The sequence below is a fragment of the Passer domesticus genome, chromosome Z (genome assembly GCF_036417665.1).
Source record: "Passer domesticus isolate bPasDom1 chromosome Z, bPasDom1.hap1, whole genome shotgun sequence".
In the NCBI taxonomy this organism is placed as follows: Eukaryota; Metazoa; Chordata; class Aves; order Passeriformes; family Passeridae; genus Passer; species Passer domesticus.
The window spans coordinates 20,184,307-20,204,866 of NC_087512.1; the positions used below are offsets into that span (position 1 = coordinate 20,184,307).

Sequence of the window (20,560 nt, forward strand, 5' to 3'; positions counted from 1 at the left end):
ACTTCAGCAGGGGAGAGCTAGGGCAAGCTGCAAATGAAGAGGGTTATTTCACTTCAGTTTCCAGGCAACACAGAAAAGTAATGGCTATGCAGCATGCTGGTCTTTGTTCCAAAAGGTGCTAGAACTCATAATTATCATGCAGTTTAAATATAAGCATTTGCTTCTTCCACCTCATATGTTCCAATCCCTTTTTTTTTTTTTTCCTATATTCCATCCCTTTTAGCCCTGTTTGAGGACATTCTTTTTCTGAAACACTGTCTGTCTGTATAAACCACATGGCCACTCCTTGGAGAAAGCCCCTTAGTAAGTGCCTACTATTAAAATGATATTAAAGTCAAATGATAGTCCAGAGGAGGGCCACAAGGAGGGTCAGAGGAATGGATCACCTCTACTGTGAGGAAAGGCTTAGAGAACTGGGTTTGTTCAGACTGGAAAAGAGAAGGCCTAGGGGTGACCTAATTGCAGCCTTCCAGTACCTGCAGGGAGCTTACAGGAAGGAAGGAAGGAAGGAAGATGGAGAGAGACTTTTTATATCGGCATGCAGTGAGAGGGCAAGGGCCAATGACTTCAAACGGAAAGAGTGTAGGTTTGGCATTAGTATTAGGAAGAAATTCTTCACTGTGAGGGTAATAAGGCAATGGAACAGGCTGCCCAGAGAAGCTGTGGCTGTGCCATTCCTGGAGATGTTCAAGGCCAGGTTGGATGGGACTCTGAGCACTGTGGTCCAAGGGAAGGTGTCCCTGCCCACAGCACGGGGTTTGCAACTAGATGATCTTTAGAGTCCCTTCCAATGCAAGACATTCCATGATTGTATGATAGTCACATAACTTTGCCAGTTCTGAACGTGCTCCTCTTTTGATTCAGGTGGATTAGAATATGGAGAGGAGGTAGACTTCTGACAGGATATTTAGTAGCTGGAGCATCGGCTATTTCATAGAAGATTTAATTTAAAGATTTAATTTAATTTAATCATATTGAACAGTAATAGAGATACTCATCCTAAGTTAGAGTAGTCTGAATTTATTTGGTGAAAATTACCTCCAAAAGAAGTAATAAAAATAAATCTAAAGTATTTGTTATAAAGAAGTGTGTTAAAAAGGAATAATTTCATTAGAGATGAGTTCAAACTAATCTTTTTAGTTTTGTTTACTTTCTGGGGTGTTCCTGTTTAGTCTTTTAGTTCCATCACTGGAAAATCAGAATTTTTTAAATCTTTAACAAATCTCTACTATTGCGCTCTTCTGCAAATTTATCTATGTTGCTATTCAAAAAAGTAGAACATTCACTTTTAATCCATTGCAATGGTTTTCAGTCACTACACATCTGAAGTGTGTAATTCTGTGGTGACATACAATATGTAAGTACTTGCTTAATAATGAATAAAATTATTCATTAAAAGTTAAAAGTAAACAAGAATAACTTCTACTTCCTCTCCCTAAATATATATGTTATATAAATGTAGCATATATTATAAATATTTGGGTTATAAGATAACAGAGATTACAGGAGAAAATGTACTCCCCAAGCAGCTATAATTCTGGTCCCAGCTGTGGAAGAAGACTTGCTCAGAGCCACAGACAAGGTACCAACCTTCAGGGCAGCAGCACTTCACTGCAAAGTGATCTCTAACCTGCGTGGATTAAACAGCCAGCAGACTGCTTCTGACAGCACACCACCCACACCCTTTCCCTGCGTGTTCAGACCTGGTCCTCCCCTGGCATGCATGCCCTCCAACTACCGAAAGCAGTGCAGTTCAAAGAACAATAAAGTCTCACAGCTCCAATGTTTATGCTTCATTCAGTGACTAAGAAGAATCAGTTTGCAAGGAGATAAATTATTTTGCCATATTTCTGTTAATTCAGTACATTCATTCTCCCATACAAATAAAACAGAACTTCTACATTGGTCAGAAACAGCAATAGATTTTTTTTTTCCAAACAAAGTTGGTTTTATAACTGTTTTATCAGTTTCTAAATGGATGGCTTATTATGACAAACAAAAAAAAAAACCCACAAAGCTCTACAATATACTCATGCAACTTTAATATATAAGAAAATACTCTCAGGTTAAGACTTCAACAAACTCAACAAAACAATTTCCTTTGATTACTCTTTGAGACATAAATAGATGGCTTGTGCTTTCTGTCTTTCCTTTTATGTATTGAACTGATATGTTTTCCCTTGTCTTCCATTCCTGATTTGACTCTTTTTTTAAAAATAATATTCATTTTATGATTGCATGCCTGTCTTTCTGAATTGGCAGCAATATATATTCAAACATTTGGATATTTTATTTAAGATATAAAGAAATGTAAACTACATTTAAATAGAATATTTACATTTCTGTTGGTCTTAGGTTTTGAACAAAGCTTATTTACAAAACAATAGTCTTGGCAAAATTAATTTAACTTGATTTATTTTAGCAAAGCTATCATAATATTTTACTCACCACTCCCTCCACATTTTTCACAGTAAGGAAATGGTCAGCATGACACTAATTTTCTAGTTTTCTTTTCCACAGAGTGCAACAGCAAGGAGATTTTCAACTAAATTCAGTTTCCAATAGCTAATTCAAATTTGTTATGTTTAAATTATTTTTCTTTTAAACTGATTTTTAATTCATTCTTTTTCTTCTTCCATTTTTTTTACCTCTTGTACAATCTCTGTAGTTATTATTAGTGATTATTACACTTTTATTATTAGTGACTGTAATATTGCATTGCTCCAGCTTGATTTTATAATTAATAAAGATGTTTTTGCTACCATACAAATAGTCCTCATTTGCCCTGGAAGAAAAATATTGTGTGCTTCTAATGTCATATAATTACTATTAGAATAGGAATCTTTTCTTTTACCTTCCTCCCCAGTTTCTGTTTTTCTCAGAGCTGTATAAAAAGAATACTTTCTACACGCAAAAAGAATACTTTCTTAAATTTCAGTGAATGTTCTACAAAATTCAGGGGCCTTACAGGCCTACAGGTGCAGAAGTAGCACACATGAAGATCTCAGGAAGGTTATAACCCTTACAATATACAAGGGGCATCAGAATGCAAAGAAATAGTTTATTTTGCCATAGTGCTTTTAACCCCTATCTACAGAATGAGTCACCATCGTTATGATAGACATTTCATGGAAAGCAAAACCATGAATAAAAACTGTGGATTAATTCCTGCAGTTGTGAGTATGGAAATACATACAAACAAGAAGCAGAATGTAAAATTAAAATTAATTAAACACCCAGCGAATATAGAAAGCTATCTGGACTTTGGGATTTAATGAAATTAAAATTTCTACATTTTAATTCTTTAGTATTTAATTTGTATATCTAATTACTGAAGGTGATATTTTTTGTATTCAGATCTTTAGTTTAGCTGAGAAAATAGAATCCTGTCCTGTTAAAATGCAAAACTTAAAAAATAAAAGAGTTTTAGACTTCAACAAATCCCCATACCCTTCTAGTTAAATCCCTAATAGGTAACCATTATAGAAATATGCCAAGATCAACCAAAATAACTTTGCTGGAAAAGATCCATCTTTTTTCATCCCAAATGGTTTAGATTGTTTTCAAGTGAAAGAAATTATATGGAAAACAAAATATTTAAACATTCTTGCTGAATAACCAGCTGAATCCTGGAAAATACAATCCCAAAAATTAAATTTAGAAAAAAATAAAAAAGTGTCATATCTGCAGTGTTGCATGTTCACCCATCTTGAATATATTGATAGATGTCTAATGTACTTACTCAGATACTATGTAGCTCCAGCATCCAAACATTAGAAAATTCATTCACCTCCCTGTAAATCCTTCCTAATATAAATATGGAAGTACAGATACAGCCAAGCATACAGAAAAGTAATGAAGAAGCCAACATTAAATAGCAAATTTTTTTTTTCATTAAAAATTAACCAAAAAGCTAAACTTGCACTTAGAAAATACCCACAGGAAAGATTATAAAGATTTTAAGACAGGCTCCTAAGTGTTAAAAATGCTAAACTTGTTTGTCCAAGCAGCCATAATTTGCCCTTTGTGTACAGCACACATGCTCATCAACAGTGATCACAACCATCTTTTCCATCAGACCAGTAATATTTTGGGTGAGCAGAGCAAATGTATTTTCCACACAGAGAAGGAGGCAAAAGGGCCTCAGACTGAGGGGTTGCCACTCAGTTTTTGAAGACATTGGAAACTGTAATGCAAAAGACACTGCAAACTGTAATGTAAAAAAGAGAACATACACACTGTATTTAAGAAGAAGCCACTACTTCGTAAAGCCATGTTTGACATTTTCTCCACTGCAGAGGATGTCTGTGCCTTTATAAAAGCAGGTGAACTTTTACACTGACTGCTCTTCCTGCGACTCAGACTCAACTGAGCTTTGGACTGCATAGTCAAGGCTAGTGTGGCACATATGAACTGCTAAGTCTGGTGACAGCCAAGATAAATTTGTTTGGATGTATTTGTCACACTCAACTACATTAATGTTTCAGATTTTTTGCTACAAGTCACTGGGTAGTCTAACAATGATATGTCAAGAACCCCTGAAGTCTTTTTTTGCTTTAGTTTCTGCTAGAGCTAAAGAGTTCAAAAGTGTTTTCTTAAATTACTACACATTAATACCTGGAATGCTGACACTGTAAAACACTGTATTTCGTATTCAAAAGACAAAAACTGAATATTTTCTTAACCTGTAGGCAATGACAGCATTTCATACTTCTCAATATTTTTTCCAATATATTCCAAAACATTCCAAAACATTATAAACAACTTTGGTGACTCAAAAGCATAGCAACTGATGGCACAGCTAAAAAAATCCCAGAATATTTTAATTCATTCTCACAAAGTAATTCATAATTAATGATTAGGTGTTATGATTGAACATGCTATTGAAAGAAATTAATTTATTATTATAAGTTATTTCCCAGTATTGAAATAAATTAATGAATCTGTATTAATAAATTAATTAGGAAGCATTAAAATGCTTCCTAATTCTCACCCAAAGATTTTACCCTGAAAAATGAGCTATAAGTTACCAGCATAAGCAATGTTGTAACAGTCTTTTTATAAAAAATCTGGACTTTTCCTCTTGTAGTTACAAGCAGGAAATTATTATCTAGAAATTTTTTTTGTGGTAGTATTTTTATTTTTTAAACAATTTAAATTAATTTTGAGCCATATCACATTTTAGTCTAAACACGATACTGATTATTTTTATTAGTCATTGCATGAAAATGTATTGATATTCAAATGCCATCATTTTAAGGGCAAAAAAAAAAACCCACTCCTGAAAACATAAAATAACTTCAAATTAATACCAAAATCCATCATGTTACATGCAATAGTGTAACTATGTCGGGATGTATATGAAAGCAATTAAGATTTCTAGAGAACTACTGACAAATTAGTAGTTGTTATAGCACACAGAACAGAGCCTTGCTACAGAGTCATAATTTCTCACTCATTATACTGGATTGTAATAGGTAAATAAAAATTGTGTTTAACAGGAATTAAAATAGTCTGAAATTAGATGATTGCAGGTGGCCTGCGTTGCAACCTGTTTGTCAACATACTGAGGCGTAATTAGTCCTCTAGAAGTCAAAAGTGAGCAGACAATTTAACTGGCTTTCAATCAAATTACTTTCGTATACACCCAAGCATTACAATTCTCATTTTTCTCCAGCCTTCCCTCAAATCTTAACACTGCTGACAAGGCTCCACTGCTAGCTGGTAGTTTTGTGTCACACTCTCACCCAGGCTACTTCATCTGTACTCAAATGCCTTAAAACCAGCTACCTTTATACTGCTAGTTGTTCATCTTGAATTCCTTATCTAATTCCTTATCTCTTCCTCACAAAGACTTTAATTTTCCAGCTGCAAAAGATGATATATTTAAGCAGACTACTTTGCAAAAGTCACACTTAAACAGTAAGTTTCTCTGTAAGTTATTGTACAGATGGAATTAGGTATGCAAAAATATTAGTTACCTTTGCAGAATCTATATAAAGAGCTAAGGCTACTCCAAGGCTTAAACATCCTTAGGAGGATTAAATTACATTTTGTGTAATAATTTTGCTTTATAAATGAAGACTGTATCTATTAGTAACTACATCATCTTTCTGTTGAAGAGTTTCTTTCACATAATATACCCTAAATTCTGGAAAAGCCATATTCTTTTCTGATGTAGGCTTTATGACCTTCCAACCAAGTTTTCTAAACTTCAGTTCTTGTATGAAATAATGTATGACACCCTATTGATTGTAAAGAAACTACTGCCTTTATAATATTAGGTGATTTCTATTTCAAAGTCATTCTTTTTTGTCTTCTTTGTAACTCCTTCTGTGACAACTAAAGCGTAATGTTCTGTCACAGAAAGGGTGTGGATGGAAACAGCTGCTATTGAACAACTTAAGTTCATAGAACAAGATGATAGGAAGAAAACATTACCAAGCAACTTTTACAAGCCAAGCTTTTTACCTGCCCTTGCCATTTTAACAATGATGCTTCATCATGTTCATTCAAATAATTGATAACATTTTAATATGGCTTTTAAATTTTAATAAATTTCTTTTGTTTATTTTTGATTGGTGATGATCTTTGCCCTTTGGATACACAACTAGCAGCTTGTAGCAAAGACAGAACACACAAATCATTTTTGATTTTGTAAGGCATGTCTAGAGCAGTTTTCTAATTAAATGAATTCTCCATAGTTTGGAGAACAATATAGATGAGAATATATAAAGAATGAAAGACAAAGGTTTCCTTCCTTGGAATCAGCTGTGATTTTATTTTTATCCCCTGCCTCATGTGAAAAAAAGGCCTGACAACAGAAAGGGAGCTACTCCTGCCCAGTATACCCACAAGATTTGCAATAGATGCTCCACAGTCTGAAGGGGTTGTGAAAACCCTTTCTGATGCTGTCTATTCAGAACTAATAAATTAGTAATTAATTATTAAATAGTCACATCTCTTAACAATTCATTGGACATTAAGGTAAAACCATTCTTGTTTCACAGTTTGAAACAGAATTGATTTTAAAAAATTTGCTTTTATTGATCTATTAACAAAGATTCATAAGGCATGTGAAGAACCATGCAAATTCCCAATCTCTTAGTTGTGCAAGAGAACAACTAAACTGGTGCACCACAACAGGCATGTACTTTAAATTCATCAGCACAGAGTCCAACCTCTACCTTGTAATATAATCTCTTAAAGGAAAAAAGACTGTCATCCTCTGGAAAGCCTTATAATTTAAAAAACCCGCAACTGTTATGCGAAGAGCAGGACAATGGTATGGCAGATCATTTGAACTAAGGAGAAAAAGGGAATTACAACAGCTTATCAAAAGACAATCTTGATAAAGATTCTGTAGAGAAGATTTATAATTGTGAAGACATATTTTCAATTTTTTGTGTTATACATTTTTTTAATGTACTGATAATGTGTATTCTTAGGAAGCACATTCAGGGTTCATTCAGGGTTGTTGGTTTACAAGCCAAATTACAAGATTCTCACACAAGTCACAAAATCTTTTAACAATTGTCTGAACAAAATCAATTTAATATATTATTACCAAAGAAATAACAAAAGCATTTAGTTGTTTGGTTTTTTTTCTCACAGAAGAACTTCCACGTAATGAAATATTGGATATCATGCTTCTGAAATCATGGTTGATATGATGCTGACCTTATTTGGAATAATGGGTATCAGAACACTATTATGAAGAGACAGCAGTGCATATGACAGTGTTCCAGGGAAATGCTTCCAGACTGGAGCAAAACTTCACAAAAGAGTTGTTGATAATGTAAAAGAGAAAATTAGAGAAAAATTGGCAGATATGGCAATTATCATGGTGAATTTACTAAAAGATGTTGAAACAAGGTATTCCTTACTCTCAGCAATTTCTTGGAGGTCAGGTGGATGGAAAATTCTGAAGTATTTCAAATTAAATATTTCAGTTACAATAAGTTGGTATTTTGCAATATTTTATTAGAAAATGCCTCACAAGCCCTATCCAAAATCTGTATTTTTCTATTGAGATGACGTTTTACACACTGAAAGATTCAGTCCAATCTTAAATTCAAGATGGTCCAGTGTTAGTTACTTTTCAAATAGCTTACAATAGTCACATGATGGGATGTAATTTTCCTCTTAGTCCGCTCCCCTCCCCACTACATGTATTGCTTCTCCTGGAAAGTTATTTGTTGATGAAAGGCCAAAAGTTTGAAATTTTCACAGGTGTTATGCTGTGTTAGTGCCACCAGATAGCACCAACTGCTGTGTGGCTCTGGCTGCAACAACTCCTTCTCTGATACATATACATAGATATAGACATAGGCAACATCTACATATCTACATATCTACATCTACTTACATATATATATCCCTTGCACAGCCACTGCAGACAAACATAGTCAATGCTGTGGCAGTGTGCTCCCCCAGCAGCAGCCCCAGCTGATATCACCAGTGGGGGCTGTGATGGCTGCACCCAGCTTACTCTGGACCTTGGGGCATGGATGAAACCTGGCAGCCAAGGGCTGTTTGGACCAAGTGACCCACACATCTTGCTGCTCTGCAACTGCGACTGTAAGCCATGAACAGTGACCTGGGGGCTGTCCTGCAGGGAGCTGGGCTGCACACCAGGATCTCCTCCTGCACAGGAATGTCTGTCCATGTTACACCTCAGGGGTGAGTGATTCCTTGTAGCAGCACATCCTCAGTAAGTGATTAATTGCTTTTAAATTTAACTGCAAGTTAAACTTGGACATCTCAGCTGAGTGACACAAAGGATTAATTGTGTACATATAATCCTCCAGACATAAATCACTGTCCAAGTCTGGGCTGCTAGGATTGGATCCAGCCCCACATAAACTCCTCTCTGAGAAGTTTAGAAAGCAAGGGGGCCCTGTCTGAAACTCATGGCTCAATGAGTGGGCCTCCCTGACAGCTTTGTCTGACTCTGCCCTCTATGCTGTAAATAGTGGAGTGTACCTTGCCATCAAATCCTGTTAAAACACAGTCACACCTACGGCTGACATTTGTTACATCAACAAAGCATATCATAACTTGTTTCTTACAAGTGAAGTGCATGACACACACTCACAGGAGAACCACATGGAAGGCACCAGACAGCAACTAATATCCACAAAATGTGAGAAATATTTAAGTATACAATGATTCTTAAAACAGTCATCTTATAGCTGGCATAGCTAACTTAGTTCTCACAGACATACGTTGCATTCCTTGGAACAATAAGCTGTTGTTTGGAAGTTTCAAATACTGCTTCTATGGGATTTTTTTTTTTTTATGTAGGGAATATAGTTCATTGTACAATTATTTCTTAGGCATTGTAATGAACATTTTTAGTGATCCGACTGGATTACTGCTTTTAAGTAAGTATGTGGTCCGTTCTATTTCCCATGACAGCATGCATTTACACATTATTCTTTTTTTTTTGATTCTGTAATGTACCACATACTATGATCGTAATTAACACCTTTGGAGAATTTAATCTCTGTCATGTGAATGTGCATAATAATGAGGAGGTCCTAGAGGCAAATATTTTAAAATTATTTATATTTTTTTGCTTTTGACTGTGCTTATGAACCTGAAGCAGATTTTAAAGGTTATTACAGTTTTGTATTAAGATTGGAAATAGAATTCCTAACTTATCTGATTCTTCATTCAGTGAACCACACTATACCCAAAAGAAAATAATATATGCTATCTGTGATTGTATGTGTCTCATGTAACACAAAATTATGTTTATAGTAGGGGTTAAGCAAAACAATTACTTGCATATATCTAGAAGACTCTTACAACATTAAAATGTATATCAGAAATGTATACTTATTTGATATGGAAATATATTTTTTTCAAATGAAGATAAAGTGACAAAATTTGAATAAAAATTATTAGCTTCTTCATTCTATTTTAGGGAGGAAAACTTAATATATACACAGATGTTCTTAAAACACTTTGTAGAGATTAATTATCTAGAACACTCTAACATATTTTGAAGATTGTCAGGTTCTGCAGATGCAGATTTATGACAGAAGCCCGATAAAGTATAAACGACAAAAAACCCACACATATATTCAAAATCCATAGTTCACATGTTCAATCACTTTATTTATAATTATTTAGTTGGGTTTCTTTAATTAGCAAAAAGCTATCAAGAGACTATCTCAAAGATAAATTAGTGCACTAAGGAGCCCTATGAAAGTTCCTGGACATTCCAGATGCAATTAGTCTGGCCCATAATACATTTAACTATATGCCATTCTTTTTTATATTTTATGACACCTTAAAATATCCCAACTTTATTTGAACAATAAAAGTCTGTTACTAGTAGCCTACAATAACTTTACTCCACTATCAGGAATACACCTGTTAAGCACCTGTCACAGTGAGATTATAACTGATAAGTTCTACATTATAATAAGAATACTTAATGAGTGTTGATAAATTTGGTACACTGAAGAATACCAAAGAGATGTGACCCGTAAGAAAAATACAATCTAAGAAAACAGGTCATAATTAAAACATTATAACAAGACCATGAGTGTTTCTTTATAAAAAATAAAAATAAATGAAATGCAGTATATCCTTTTGTCTTGTATTTCACCCTGTGCATGTAAATTTTACTTTTTTCTTATTAATTCTGTATGTGCCCTTTTTTAAACAACTGAATGCAGAGGTTTAGTGAAAGTAAAGCACTGAAAATAACAGATAGGAGACGCTGATTATTTACTAAGAGGGGAATATACAACTACGAGAAGAAAAGTTTTCTGCCAGTATGAAGCATTAGCCACAAACTGTCATTCCCTGTTTGATGATGAAGAAGATAAGGGAGCTTTTTGAGGGTTTAGAAGATGGAAAGTCAATACACAACAGATTTACTATATAGTATAATACAATGTATAGTACAATATAATATACTACACAGGATAGCAACAGACGTTTTACAAGATTATTACAATATGAACAAGCTTCTCTAGTGACCAAGATCAAACATTAGGAGTGAATTAATGGTCTGTCAGCATCCCACCACAACAGAGGGACCAGTGCATATACAGCCTAAGGAACTTGAAGACAGACAACAATTCTAAACCTGCATATTTCTCCAGATCAGGGTAGAAATCAGCCTTCTGCAAATGTTTCATTGCTTTCCATATAAAGTCAAAGTCTGACAGTACTCTGCCCACTGACAGAGTAAAATTTGCTGGTTCCATCTTGAAACAGGTTATCTGAGAACAACTAAAACTAGTGCACCACAACACTACCTGAGTTGCTCCTTAAAGAACTGGTAGCTTGACAGACAGAGATTATGAGACCCTTTGAGACCCTTCTCCCAATCCTCTTTTTCACTTAAATGTTAATTTATCTATTGTTGGAACAAACTCTTGCAAATTTTAAGCTCAGTGTTCTCCTTGATGACCAGTGGAAAAAATAATGTGCAGCACTAAATGAAAGAGGAGAATAAAATGCCAAAAAAGTCACGAGTTATAGAAGAAATGTCAAAAGAGAGGAAAAAAATTGAGTAATACCTACAAATCCCAAAGAAGATGAAGCTCTTTAAGAATGTATGAAAGAAAAAGCTAGCTCACTGTTAGACTATGCTAAAAAAATTGTAATATCTATTCCCATGACAAACACATCTAAAGATATGAATTACTGTCAGAAAACAAAAGGAGAAATAAACTTCTGAATATTTTATAACACATTGGAAACTTTACTGTTTTGAAATCTTTAAGGTCAAAGTACAGAAGACTCAATACTCCAGATGGAGGGAATGGCTCACTTTGCAATACAAATTTGAGCTGTCATAAAACTTTGTGTCAAACTGAAAAAAAAAAACCAAACCAAAAAAAAAAAAAAAAAAAAAAACAAAAAAACCACCACAAAAAAAAAAAAAAAAAAAAAAAAAAAACCCCACCACAACCCTGCAATATCCCATGAGTCAAGAACAAATAAACTTTTACCACCAATAAAATAGTAATTTACTCATTCAAAGTGGAAAAGAAAATAACAAGTTTACAAAGTGCAGTCAAATAATGCAGTAAGGAGCAATGTGGGAGAGTGCTTCAGTGTAAAAGGGTTGTGTTACACAGTAAACTAAAAAACCTTGTAGTAAAACCTACTGCAACGTTTTGCATATTTTCAAAAAAAGTCTAGAAAACAGATAATATCATATCACAAGAGTACAATATTTAAAACCTTTACAATCATGTATAATTGCTTGTGATATAACTGGAGTAAGATATAATAAAAACTTTGGGGTTCAATATCATTTTAGCAAAGCTATTTTACATTTTGAGGTAGGTACTAAACAAAAGTAGAACTCCAAGAAATCTGTTTCACCACGGCTAATTTTTTTTAGAATTTCTCCCAAATTCTGTCTAACACAGAATGGACATACCATTAAAGACCATAGGTCAGAAAATATCATGGTCCAGGCATAGTACTTCAGTAACTAAAACTGATGAAGAAATTCCAATTTTATAAGGCAAACAGGTCATACGCAAGAAAAAAAGCTCAATCAAAATGGTTGAGATACATTTTATTTTGAAAGAAAAGGAGAGATGCAACAGGTATTTTTATAAATGACAATTCCTGTACTACCAAATCTAGTCAGCCAAATCTATCACTCTTTTGCTTTGCTCTTCCTTGCTCAGTTATTTGTCCCTGTACAATAAAAACTTAGAATTTAGTCTTTATTGCTCACTGATCTTTCTAAAGTGATTTTCAATTTCCTACCCAGTACTACGAGCTCTCTATATCCCAACTCTTATTTGAGAAAATGCATCTTTACCATTTCTTTCTTTATGGAAAGATTAACTTTTTCCTCATCTGTCTTTCTTCAGCTGTGCAGAAGCAGTATTATTTATCTGTGGTAAATAAACCTGTCAGTAGTTAATACCATTGTGAAACATTCTTAGCTTACCACAAACCATTCTGTAAAATATCAGAGAGCATCATGTTCTCAAAGCTTATTCTTTTTCTCTCCCCACTAACCTATGCATACCACCATGAACCTCCTAATATAACAGAGTGGATATGTGGATTGAGTTACTTTTCACAAGACAGCATATTTTATGTAAATTGGTTCACATATTTTTGTAGAAAAGTAGTGTGATAGCTCAGTCTAAAAAGTCTGAAAAAATGGAATAGAGTCCATTCTAACATGCCAGTTGTTACCTTCCTAAAACTTTATGCAATACGCATGATCCAATTTAGAAAGTGTGAATAAAATTTATGTGAGAAAAACAAGGAAGTAGTAGAAGAAACTGAGAATTTTTTAATTGAATTAAAACAAGTGAGATTACATAGGAATATATGCACTTTATCATCATAGAACTATAGAATATGCTGAGTTAGAAGAGACCCAACAGGAACAGTAAGTTCAACTCTTGGCCATATGATGGACACCCCAAGAGTCACACCATGTGCCTGAGAGTGTTATCTAAATGGGGTTTTAACTCTGTCAGGCTTGATGCTGTGACCACATGATCACCGCATGGGGAGCCTGTTTCAGTGCCCAGCCACCCTGTGGGGGAAAAATGTTTTCCTGATATTCCTGGGCCAGCTTTGTGCCATTTCCTTGAGTTCTGTAACTGGTCACAAGAGTGAAGAGATCAGTACCTGCTCCTCCATTTTCCCTCACAAGGAAGTTCTAAATTGCAATGAGGTCTCTCCTCAGTCTCCTCCAGGCTGAATAAATCAAGTGACCTGAACCACTCTTCACATGAGTTCCCTTCCAGACCCTTCACCATCCTTGAGGCCTTCCTTTGGATGCTCTCTAACAGGTTATTGTCCTTTTTTATTGTGGCACCCAGAAGTGCCCCCAGCACTCGAGGTGAGGCTGTCCCAGTGCAGAGCAGAGCAGGACAATCCCCTCCCTTGCCTGGCTGCCCATGCTGTCCCTGATGTCCCCAGGACACGCTTGGCCCTCCTGGCTGCCAGGGCACTGCTGGCTCATGTTCAACTTGCCATGGACCAAAACCCCAGGGCCCTTTCCATGGCATTGCTGCCCAACCTCTCCTTCTTCAGTCTATACACAGCCAGCATGGTCCTGTCTTGTGTGCAGAATCCATCACTTGCCCTTGTTAAACTACATCTTATTTGATGCAACTCAAACATGATGGTTTCACCTTACTCAAGCAATCCCCTCATCTTAACTTCTACATGAAACCTCATATCCATGCTGAACAACTCTACTCCCCAAGCCCTTCCTCACAAGAGAAGTGTCCCATCCTTCTGATATTTTTTTTATTCCTTCTCTAAACCTGCTTCAACAGGTTCATGTAATTTCTCTGCTGGGGACCCCAGAACTGTATGCAGTACTCCAGGTGGGGTCTCACCTGCATGGAGTAAACCTCCTACAATCTGATGACCATGTTGCTTTGGATGCAGCCCAGTATATATCTGGTTTTCTGAAGTAGTTATTCACTTACTACCTTGTATAGATATCTGCTTTGATGTTTCTTCCTTTTGAAATTACTTCCATATGCCAAAATATAATTACTTTAGTTCCTGAAAAGCACAGACTAGTGACAGAGAAGAAAACACAGGTGTTAAAAATCTTTTCTCAAAATTTATACTGAAAGTTGGAAGAAAAGAGCAGTGATAAAAATATATTGATTCAGTGTGGTAGAGCTTCATTGTGGTTTAACAGTTGAAATGCTCTGAACCAGGGCATGTAGAATCACATAAAATTAAAGAAGTTGCTCTTCTCCAATCTACCTATAACTAACAGTTGACGCTTTGTGTTTTTTTTGTAATTAGCAGTAAAAGTACATGAAAAGATATTGTGCAATAAAAATAAAGACAAACCTGGTTTTATGGGTACGCTTATGACAATTACATTCCTGAAACTTAAAATGGCACACCTTGCCCATATCTATCTAAACTATTTCTAAGGCATCTATCGTTTTCATATCTGAATGCCAAAGTCAATGTAAAATATTTACTATGGGTGGGGACAAAGACTGACTAAATTCAGATTAAAGTACTCCATTTAACTGAGCACATACTTGTATTATTAATTGCATTAAATTCTTAGGTTTGTGGGTGCATGTTTTAAAAAAACTTCTAAAGAGCACAAAGCCCTGAACATCAGGAAGTACTAAATGAACTCCGTAAGAGCTGGAGAGGGAACAGTTATCAAAGGGAAGCCCTCACGCTGGACCTGTGAATTAACAAATCCACTTTATATGACTTAGAAGACAGGCATATATCACTAGCTGCTGTCTCTGAACACACACACAAATCACAAAGGCAGCAAATACACTGTCCAAAGTTATACACAACATAGAAAAAACTAACTGGTGGATCATTTTGTATTCACTAAGAAGTATTAAAGCAGCAAACAAAAGTAAAAAAAAAAACCAAGCACATGTGCTCCATGACTTCATCCTTTCAATTAAACAGATATAATTTAGTTGTTATGTTCCACTGACCTTACTATCCTGCTCCAAATATTTATCTTTCTTGCTTTTTCTCCATTTACAGAAAGGAATTTTTCATAGAAAATTAAGGAAAGCTGACTTTCTACATGAGTTAACTAAGAGTGTATGATTTAATGTATCTAAACATCCTTCCACATATCTTTGGGCAGTGTGTGTGTGAGGGATCACACACACTGGACGTCAACACAGAGGAGAACTGACAGTTTCTTTCCCTCTCTACTCACAAATCACAGCATGTGTGATTCCACCCCTGGCAGGACAGATCTGTCCTGCCAAAAGTAGGGCTTTTAAAATGGGCTGAGGTAATCAGCCCATTTTAAAAGCCTTACGAAAAGCAGATCAAGACAATCCAGAAACTGACTTTGTCAAGCACATACCAGAGGACTTAATTTATCTTGTCCATGTCCAGCTGTAATATGCGCTGTGGTGTCACTATATTGGTGAGATCTTAAAGCACTATGAATACCTTTACAGTAATACAATATAAGACAGATTTGTGAGGAAATGTAATTTAGGTTTGGGTAGAGTTTGCTTGAAATCCTGGCCACAAAACTTAAACACTTGTAGTTGCTGTGGTTTTTTCCTACAGACTGGAGACTGATATTGTTTACAGACTGAGAGGAATCCAGGCTAAAAGTTCAAGATAACTAGTTTTCATTTCAGTTTTAGGCAGAACTAACAGTCTCAGAAACTGGGGGATATTCAGCAATTTCTCCAACAAAAATGAAGGCCTTATGTGCCTCTGCCACTTAAACCATTTTATTTCAACTCTGAAGGCTGTACCTTTTCCTCTCTAGAATCCTTAAAGTAGCAGTTTATCTTTCAAGTGCTTGAATGAATTCAGGGGTACAACTAGAGAAGAATAAAAAAAAAATAAAGTAGAGAAGGACTTGTAAAATGACTAAAAGTCATAACCCAATTATTACTGTGAAAAGACAATGGCCACGTGATAAATAAAATGCATTTTTGGTGTCAAAATTTCTACAATACAAGCCATTATAGAGGGCGAGCTATAGCCTTTATGATAAAAAAGGGGGAGAGATGGATTGCCAGAACGATTCATGAAACTCCCACTCACTTCCTGACTGTATGTGAATGCTGTTTCAGGACCTTGAAATCAGGGAGCTAGGTACAATCTAAATTAGGGGGTTTTAGCACTCTGGATCTGTGGTGGCTGTTTGTCATCACTGCAACACACAGTAGTATCTTTAGTGTCATACATTTGCTTCCTATGCTATCTATATACATAACCTAATCACCAGAAAAAAAAAAGAAAATAAGAAAATAAAATTAATGACATTTTGCAAAGTCAGAATGCCTTACCAACTTACTGGTGGTTTGAATAAGATCATGTTATTAAAATTTTTTATGCCTGTATGAACAGTGCAATAAACAAAAAAAATGTACACATGAATTCAACAACTTTCCTTAAATTACAAAACATTAGAAATACAAGAAAATTAAGCAGAGATGTTAATTACTACAGTGGGCCAAACTAACCCCCGAACGGATACATCAATGTATAACATTTTGAATTAAGGTCACAACTACTCCATTTTAAAATGCACTGTTTTCCTATAAGCTGTCTAAAGTAGATTATATGCACATGGAATTAAAACCACTATAGTGCCCATATAGCCACACGTCTATCACATAGCATCTCAGTTTTCTGACTAGATAACCAAGTGAGGACATATCAGTAACTACAGATTGGATGATCTTCAGTAATAAATAAATTTTGTATGCCCTTTGTAAGCCCATAAGCCTGTAAGTCTGATCATGTATGTCATTGCTTTGTCACTTCAGAAATATTGTTTTTTGCAGGTTCTCAGGTAATTCACTGTAACTTGCTGTTTGACTCTGTACTTCTCTACTTGCTGAAAAGAAACATTATTACCCTGATCAGCCCGTCTCAGAAATCATAACAATGAAGTATTGATTTCAGGTCTAGTATTTCACATATTTGGGAAAACCTCAAGTGTTTTCTACACTCACCATGGTTAAAAAGGCATTCTATGGAAACTTCTGAAGCTCACTAGAGAAAGTGCATTTAAACAAAATTTCACTTTTTAATACTGTGCAAACCTGTGTCCTTTTATGTTGCCCAAACATGTTTGTTAACTTCATATCTGTCCCCTTTCTTTGTCTGTCATACTGGACTGCCCACACATGCATAATCACACCTGATAATTTCCCTATCTAAACCTTCAGAATTTTTTTTCATCTAACATTTTAAACCAGATCTGCCTGGATTACTTTTTTAATCTGCACATTCTTATGTATAGAAAGTTTTATACGTTATTTAACACACAACGGCAGTTGGGATTTATGCATAATTGTTAAAAAAAATATTAAATATCCTGATTTAATTCAGTTTGCTATTTTACACATGCAATATCTGAACAGGTACATTGGTTTCAAAAAAAGTATTCTTACAGGCACATTTTTTTCTTATGCTTTTCAGTGGTAAAAATATTATTTTATACAAGAAGTACTTTACATAAATACATACATAGTAAAGGTAAGCACACTAGTATATAATGTGCAATGCACATACCAATCACATAGCTATAGTGTAGATCTAATTTCAGACAAATGAAGATAAACTTCAAGAACATATTCCTTTGCTACTTAGAATGCATGACTTGTTTTCTTTGAACATATGTCATCACCCTCCTTTCTTCATATTACATTTTTGTTAGAGGAATAATGTTGGGATGGCGGGGGGTAGGCAGGGCAGGGTAGGGAAGAAGTCACAAGCAAAAAACCCAAACATCTCAGGACCATCAAAACAAACACAAATGTGGTCTTAAGTTACAATAATCTCATATACAACACCTTTTGAAAGAATAATTTAAAAAGTAATGAAATCATACAGGAGATAGATGCAAAAAATGAATGTCCTTTTCAGATTTGATCACAAACACATCTAAGAAGTGATCAAGTTACCAAAGAAATGATACTAGTGAATCATTTACCACAGCCTTCCCTTACCACCTTTCCTGTTTTTCTAGCAACTGCCTTAATAAAAATCACTGTTTCACATGAAATATGTATTGCTATAATTCTTCTTTATCATATCCTTCTTAATTTGAGCACTATTAAAAGATAGATAGACTTATGTTATTCTGCTAAGAGGCTGAAAGGTCCAAAATTGTCAATTAAAAAAATAAAATATTTTCAACAAGCACATTAAAGAAAAGAATTGCCAAGTCACTCTGGCCAGAACAGTACAGAATGAGATAAGAACTTTTTATTTTGCAGGGAGAGGAAAGACTGGAGTTATTACCTAAGAAATCAGAGGAAATTTAGCAGCCTTTGTACAAGGAAATATATATTTTCTGACTTCATATGAATTGCTATTTAAAACTTCTGGACTGCAATTACATTCAGTCACAAATTAGAACTGTCTCTTTCAACCAGAGAGATTAATGCACAGATCAAACCAAGAAACAGAAGCACAAACAACACAGAGATAAATATTCCATCTAAGAAAATTAATATTTTATCTCAACCACCTCAGCGCTTACCAGGTATGTGCCACAGTGAAACGACGCTGTTTTGGTATGTTGCTATTTAAAAACATCCTTCTCAAGAGCCTTGGAGAGTTTCGAGGAGAAATAACTGGACACAGCCGGGGAGAAGCAGGTGAAGATTTTCGAGTTGTCCTGGACTTTTCATGTTGCAACAGGTTTTCCCTCAGGGTCTTCACAAGATCTTCATTTAGACATGGATTTTGACTGTGTGTATTATCTACTTCAGGAACAGGCAAATTGTCTGGACTTGTCTGCTGAGCCATGTTTCTCAACTAACTTTGTTATTAAGGTCTAATACAATTGAATGTTGGCCTAACTGCTTAAAATATTTCTGTTCTAAATCAGGTCCCAAGAACTGTTCAGAGAACCTGCACCAGTTCAGCCTATTCTGTTTTCAACATGGTGTTGCCTGCCCTTAACGTCTTTCTATAGATAATGATCTACAAAGGAAAAAGCAAGCTAAATCCTCCACAGAAACCGATTAAACATTACCACTCCTTTCACAGCCCTGCTGCCAAAGATCACTTCTGAGCTATCATAGCAAGTGAGCAAGGGAGGAAGAAATTGCTTTAGCACAACCTTTATCAGAGCTGTAAAGCTGCCTGTTAAACTATCGTAACTAATGTGCTGCAGCTGCTTGAGTGACTTCTGGTTATGTACATAAAAAGTGCTGGAGGAGGGCTTAAACATCAGATGTGTGCTCCTTTTGTTTGATTATTCTTTCCTTTGCTTATTCCTGAACCTTCAGGGAGGTGGAAAGGAAGAGGGACTGCTGAACAACCTCTTCTGTTTTTTCAAGGATCTACCATGTTCATCTTTGTCCCCAGGAAAAATTTAGGATTTCAAATTATTACCTATTAATTATTACCTATTAAGCTAAAAAATGCTACTAATCAAATAGTGCAAAAGGTCTTAGTTTCTGCCTTCTCCTCCCTGCCCTCGAGTCAGTTCATCACAGCCAGTTTTCAAATGGATTTAGGGAAGTCAGATACTTGCTACCTTATATTCTTCAGAAAAACAAACCTAGCATTTAAGAGATGCACATAAAATAAGACCATGACAGCTACTAGTATGTGTTTAATGAGATATTCTTATTTTAGTAATTTCATCATAATTTTACTGCTGTTTGAACTAAGGAAATGCCTTTTTTCTATTCACAGATGAAGGAGAGATAAAATATCAAAAGCTATTCAAAGAGAACTTCCAGAAGATAAAAAGGCAAAACTACTTGCATTTATTTGGTGAATGCATACAGCTAATAAATTTCATATTTACTTTCATGTAATTATGCAAATAAGTTTGTGCAATTTTATGATACAACACCTTTCTCAATCAAATCTGAGCTTTATACTTTTTTTAAAGTTTTAATAAAATAACTAACTTCATTTATTACAGAATACAAAGATTTTATAAACATGTTAAACTGTGTTGATAATTCACTAATAGCAGATGAACTCTAATAAAGGGAAGCAGATGAAAAATTTGCTTAAAGTTTTGTTTTACAGCAACAGTAGCAACAACAGTAAAAACAACAGTCTTTTCAGTTATAACCATACCTCC

General features: G+C 35.0%; 1 protein-coding gene across 6 annotated transcripts in view; it reads right to left on the reverse strand.

Annotated features, from left to right (window-relative positions):
* PDE4D (phosphodiesterase 4D) overlaps positions 1 to 20,560 on the reverse strand; it is a 509,895-nt gene that overhangs the window by 286,832 nt on the left and 202,503 nt on the right. The window contains exon 1 of one of the 6 annotated variants that reach the window (XM_064405627.1): positions 18,995 to 19,539. The exons of the other annotated variants lie outside the window; for them this stretch is intronic. Coding sequence (XP_064261697.1) covers positions 18,995 to 19,263 — 269 coding nt within the window. The 5' untranslated portion in view covers positions 19,264 to 19,539. Of the gene's footprint in view, positions 1 to 18,994; positions 19,540 to 20,560 lie in introns of those variants that run through there. 6 annotated transcript variants of the gene reach the window in all.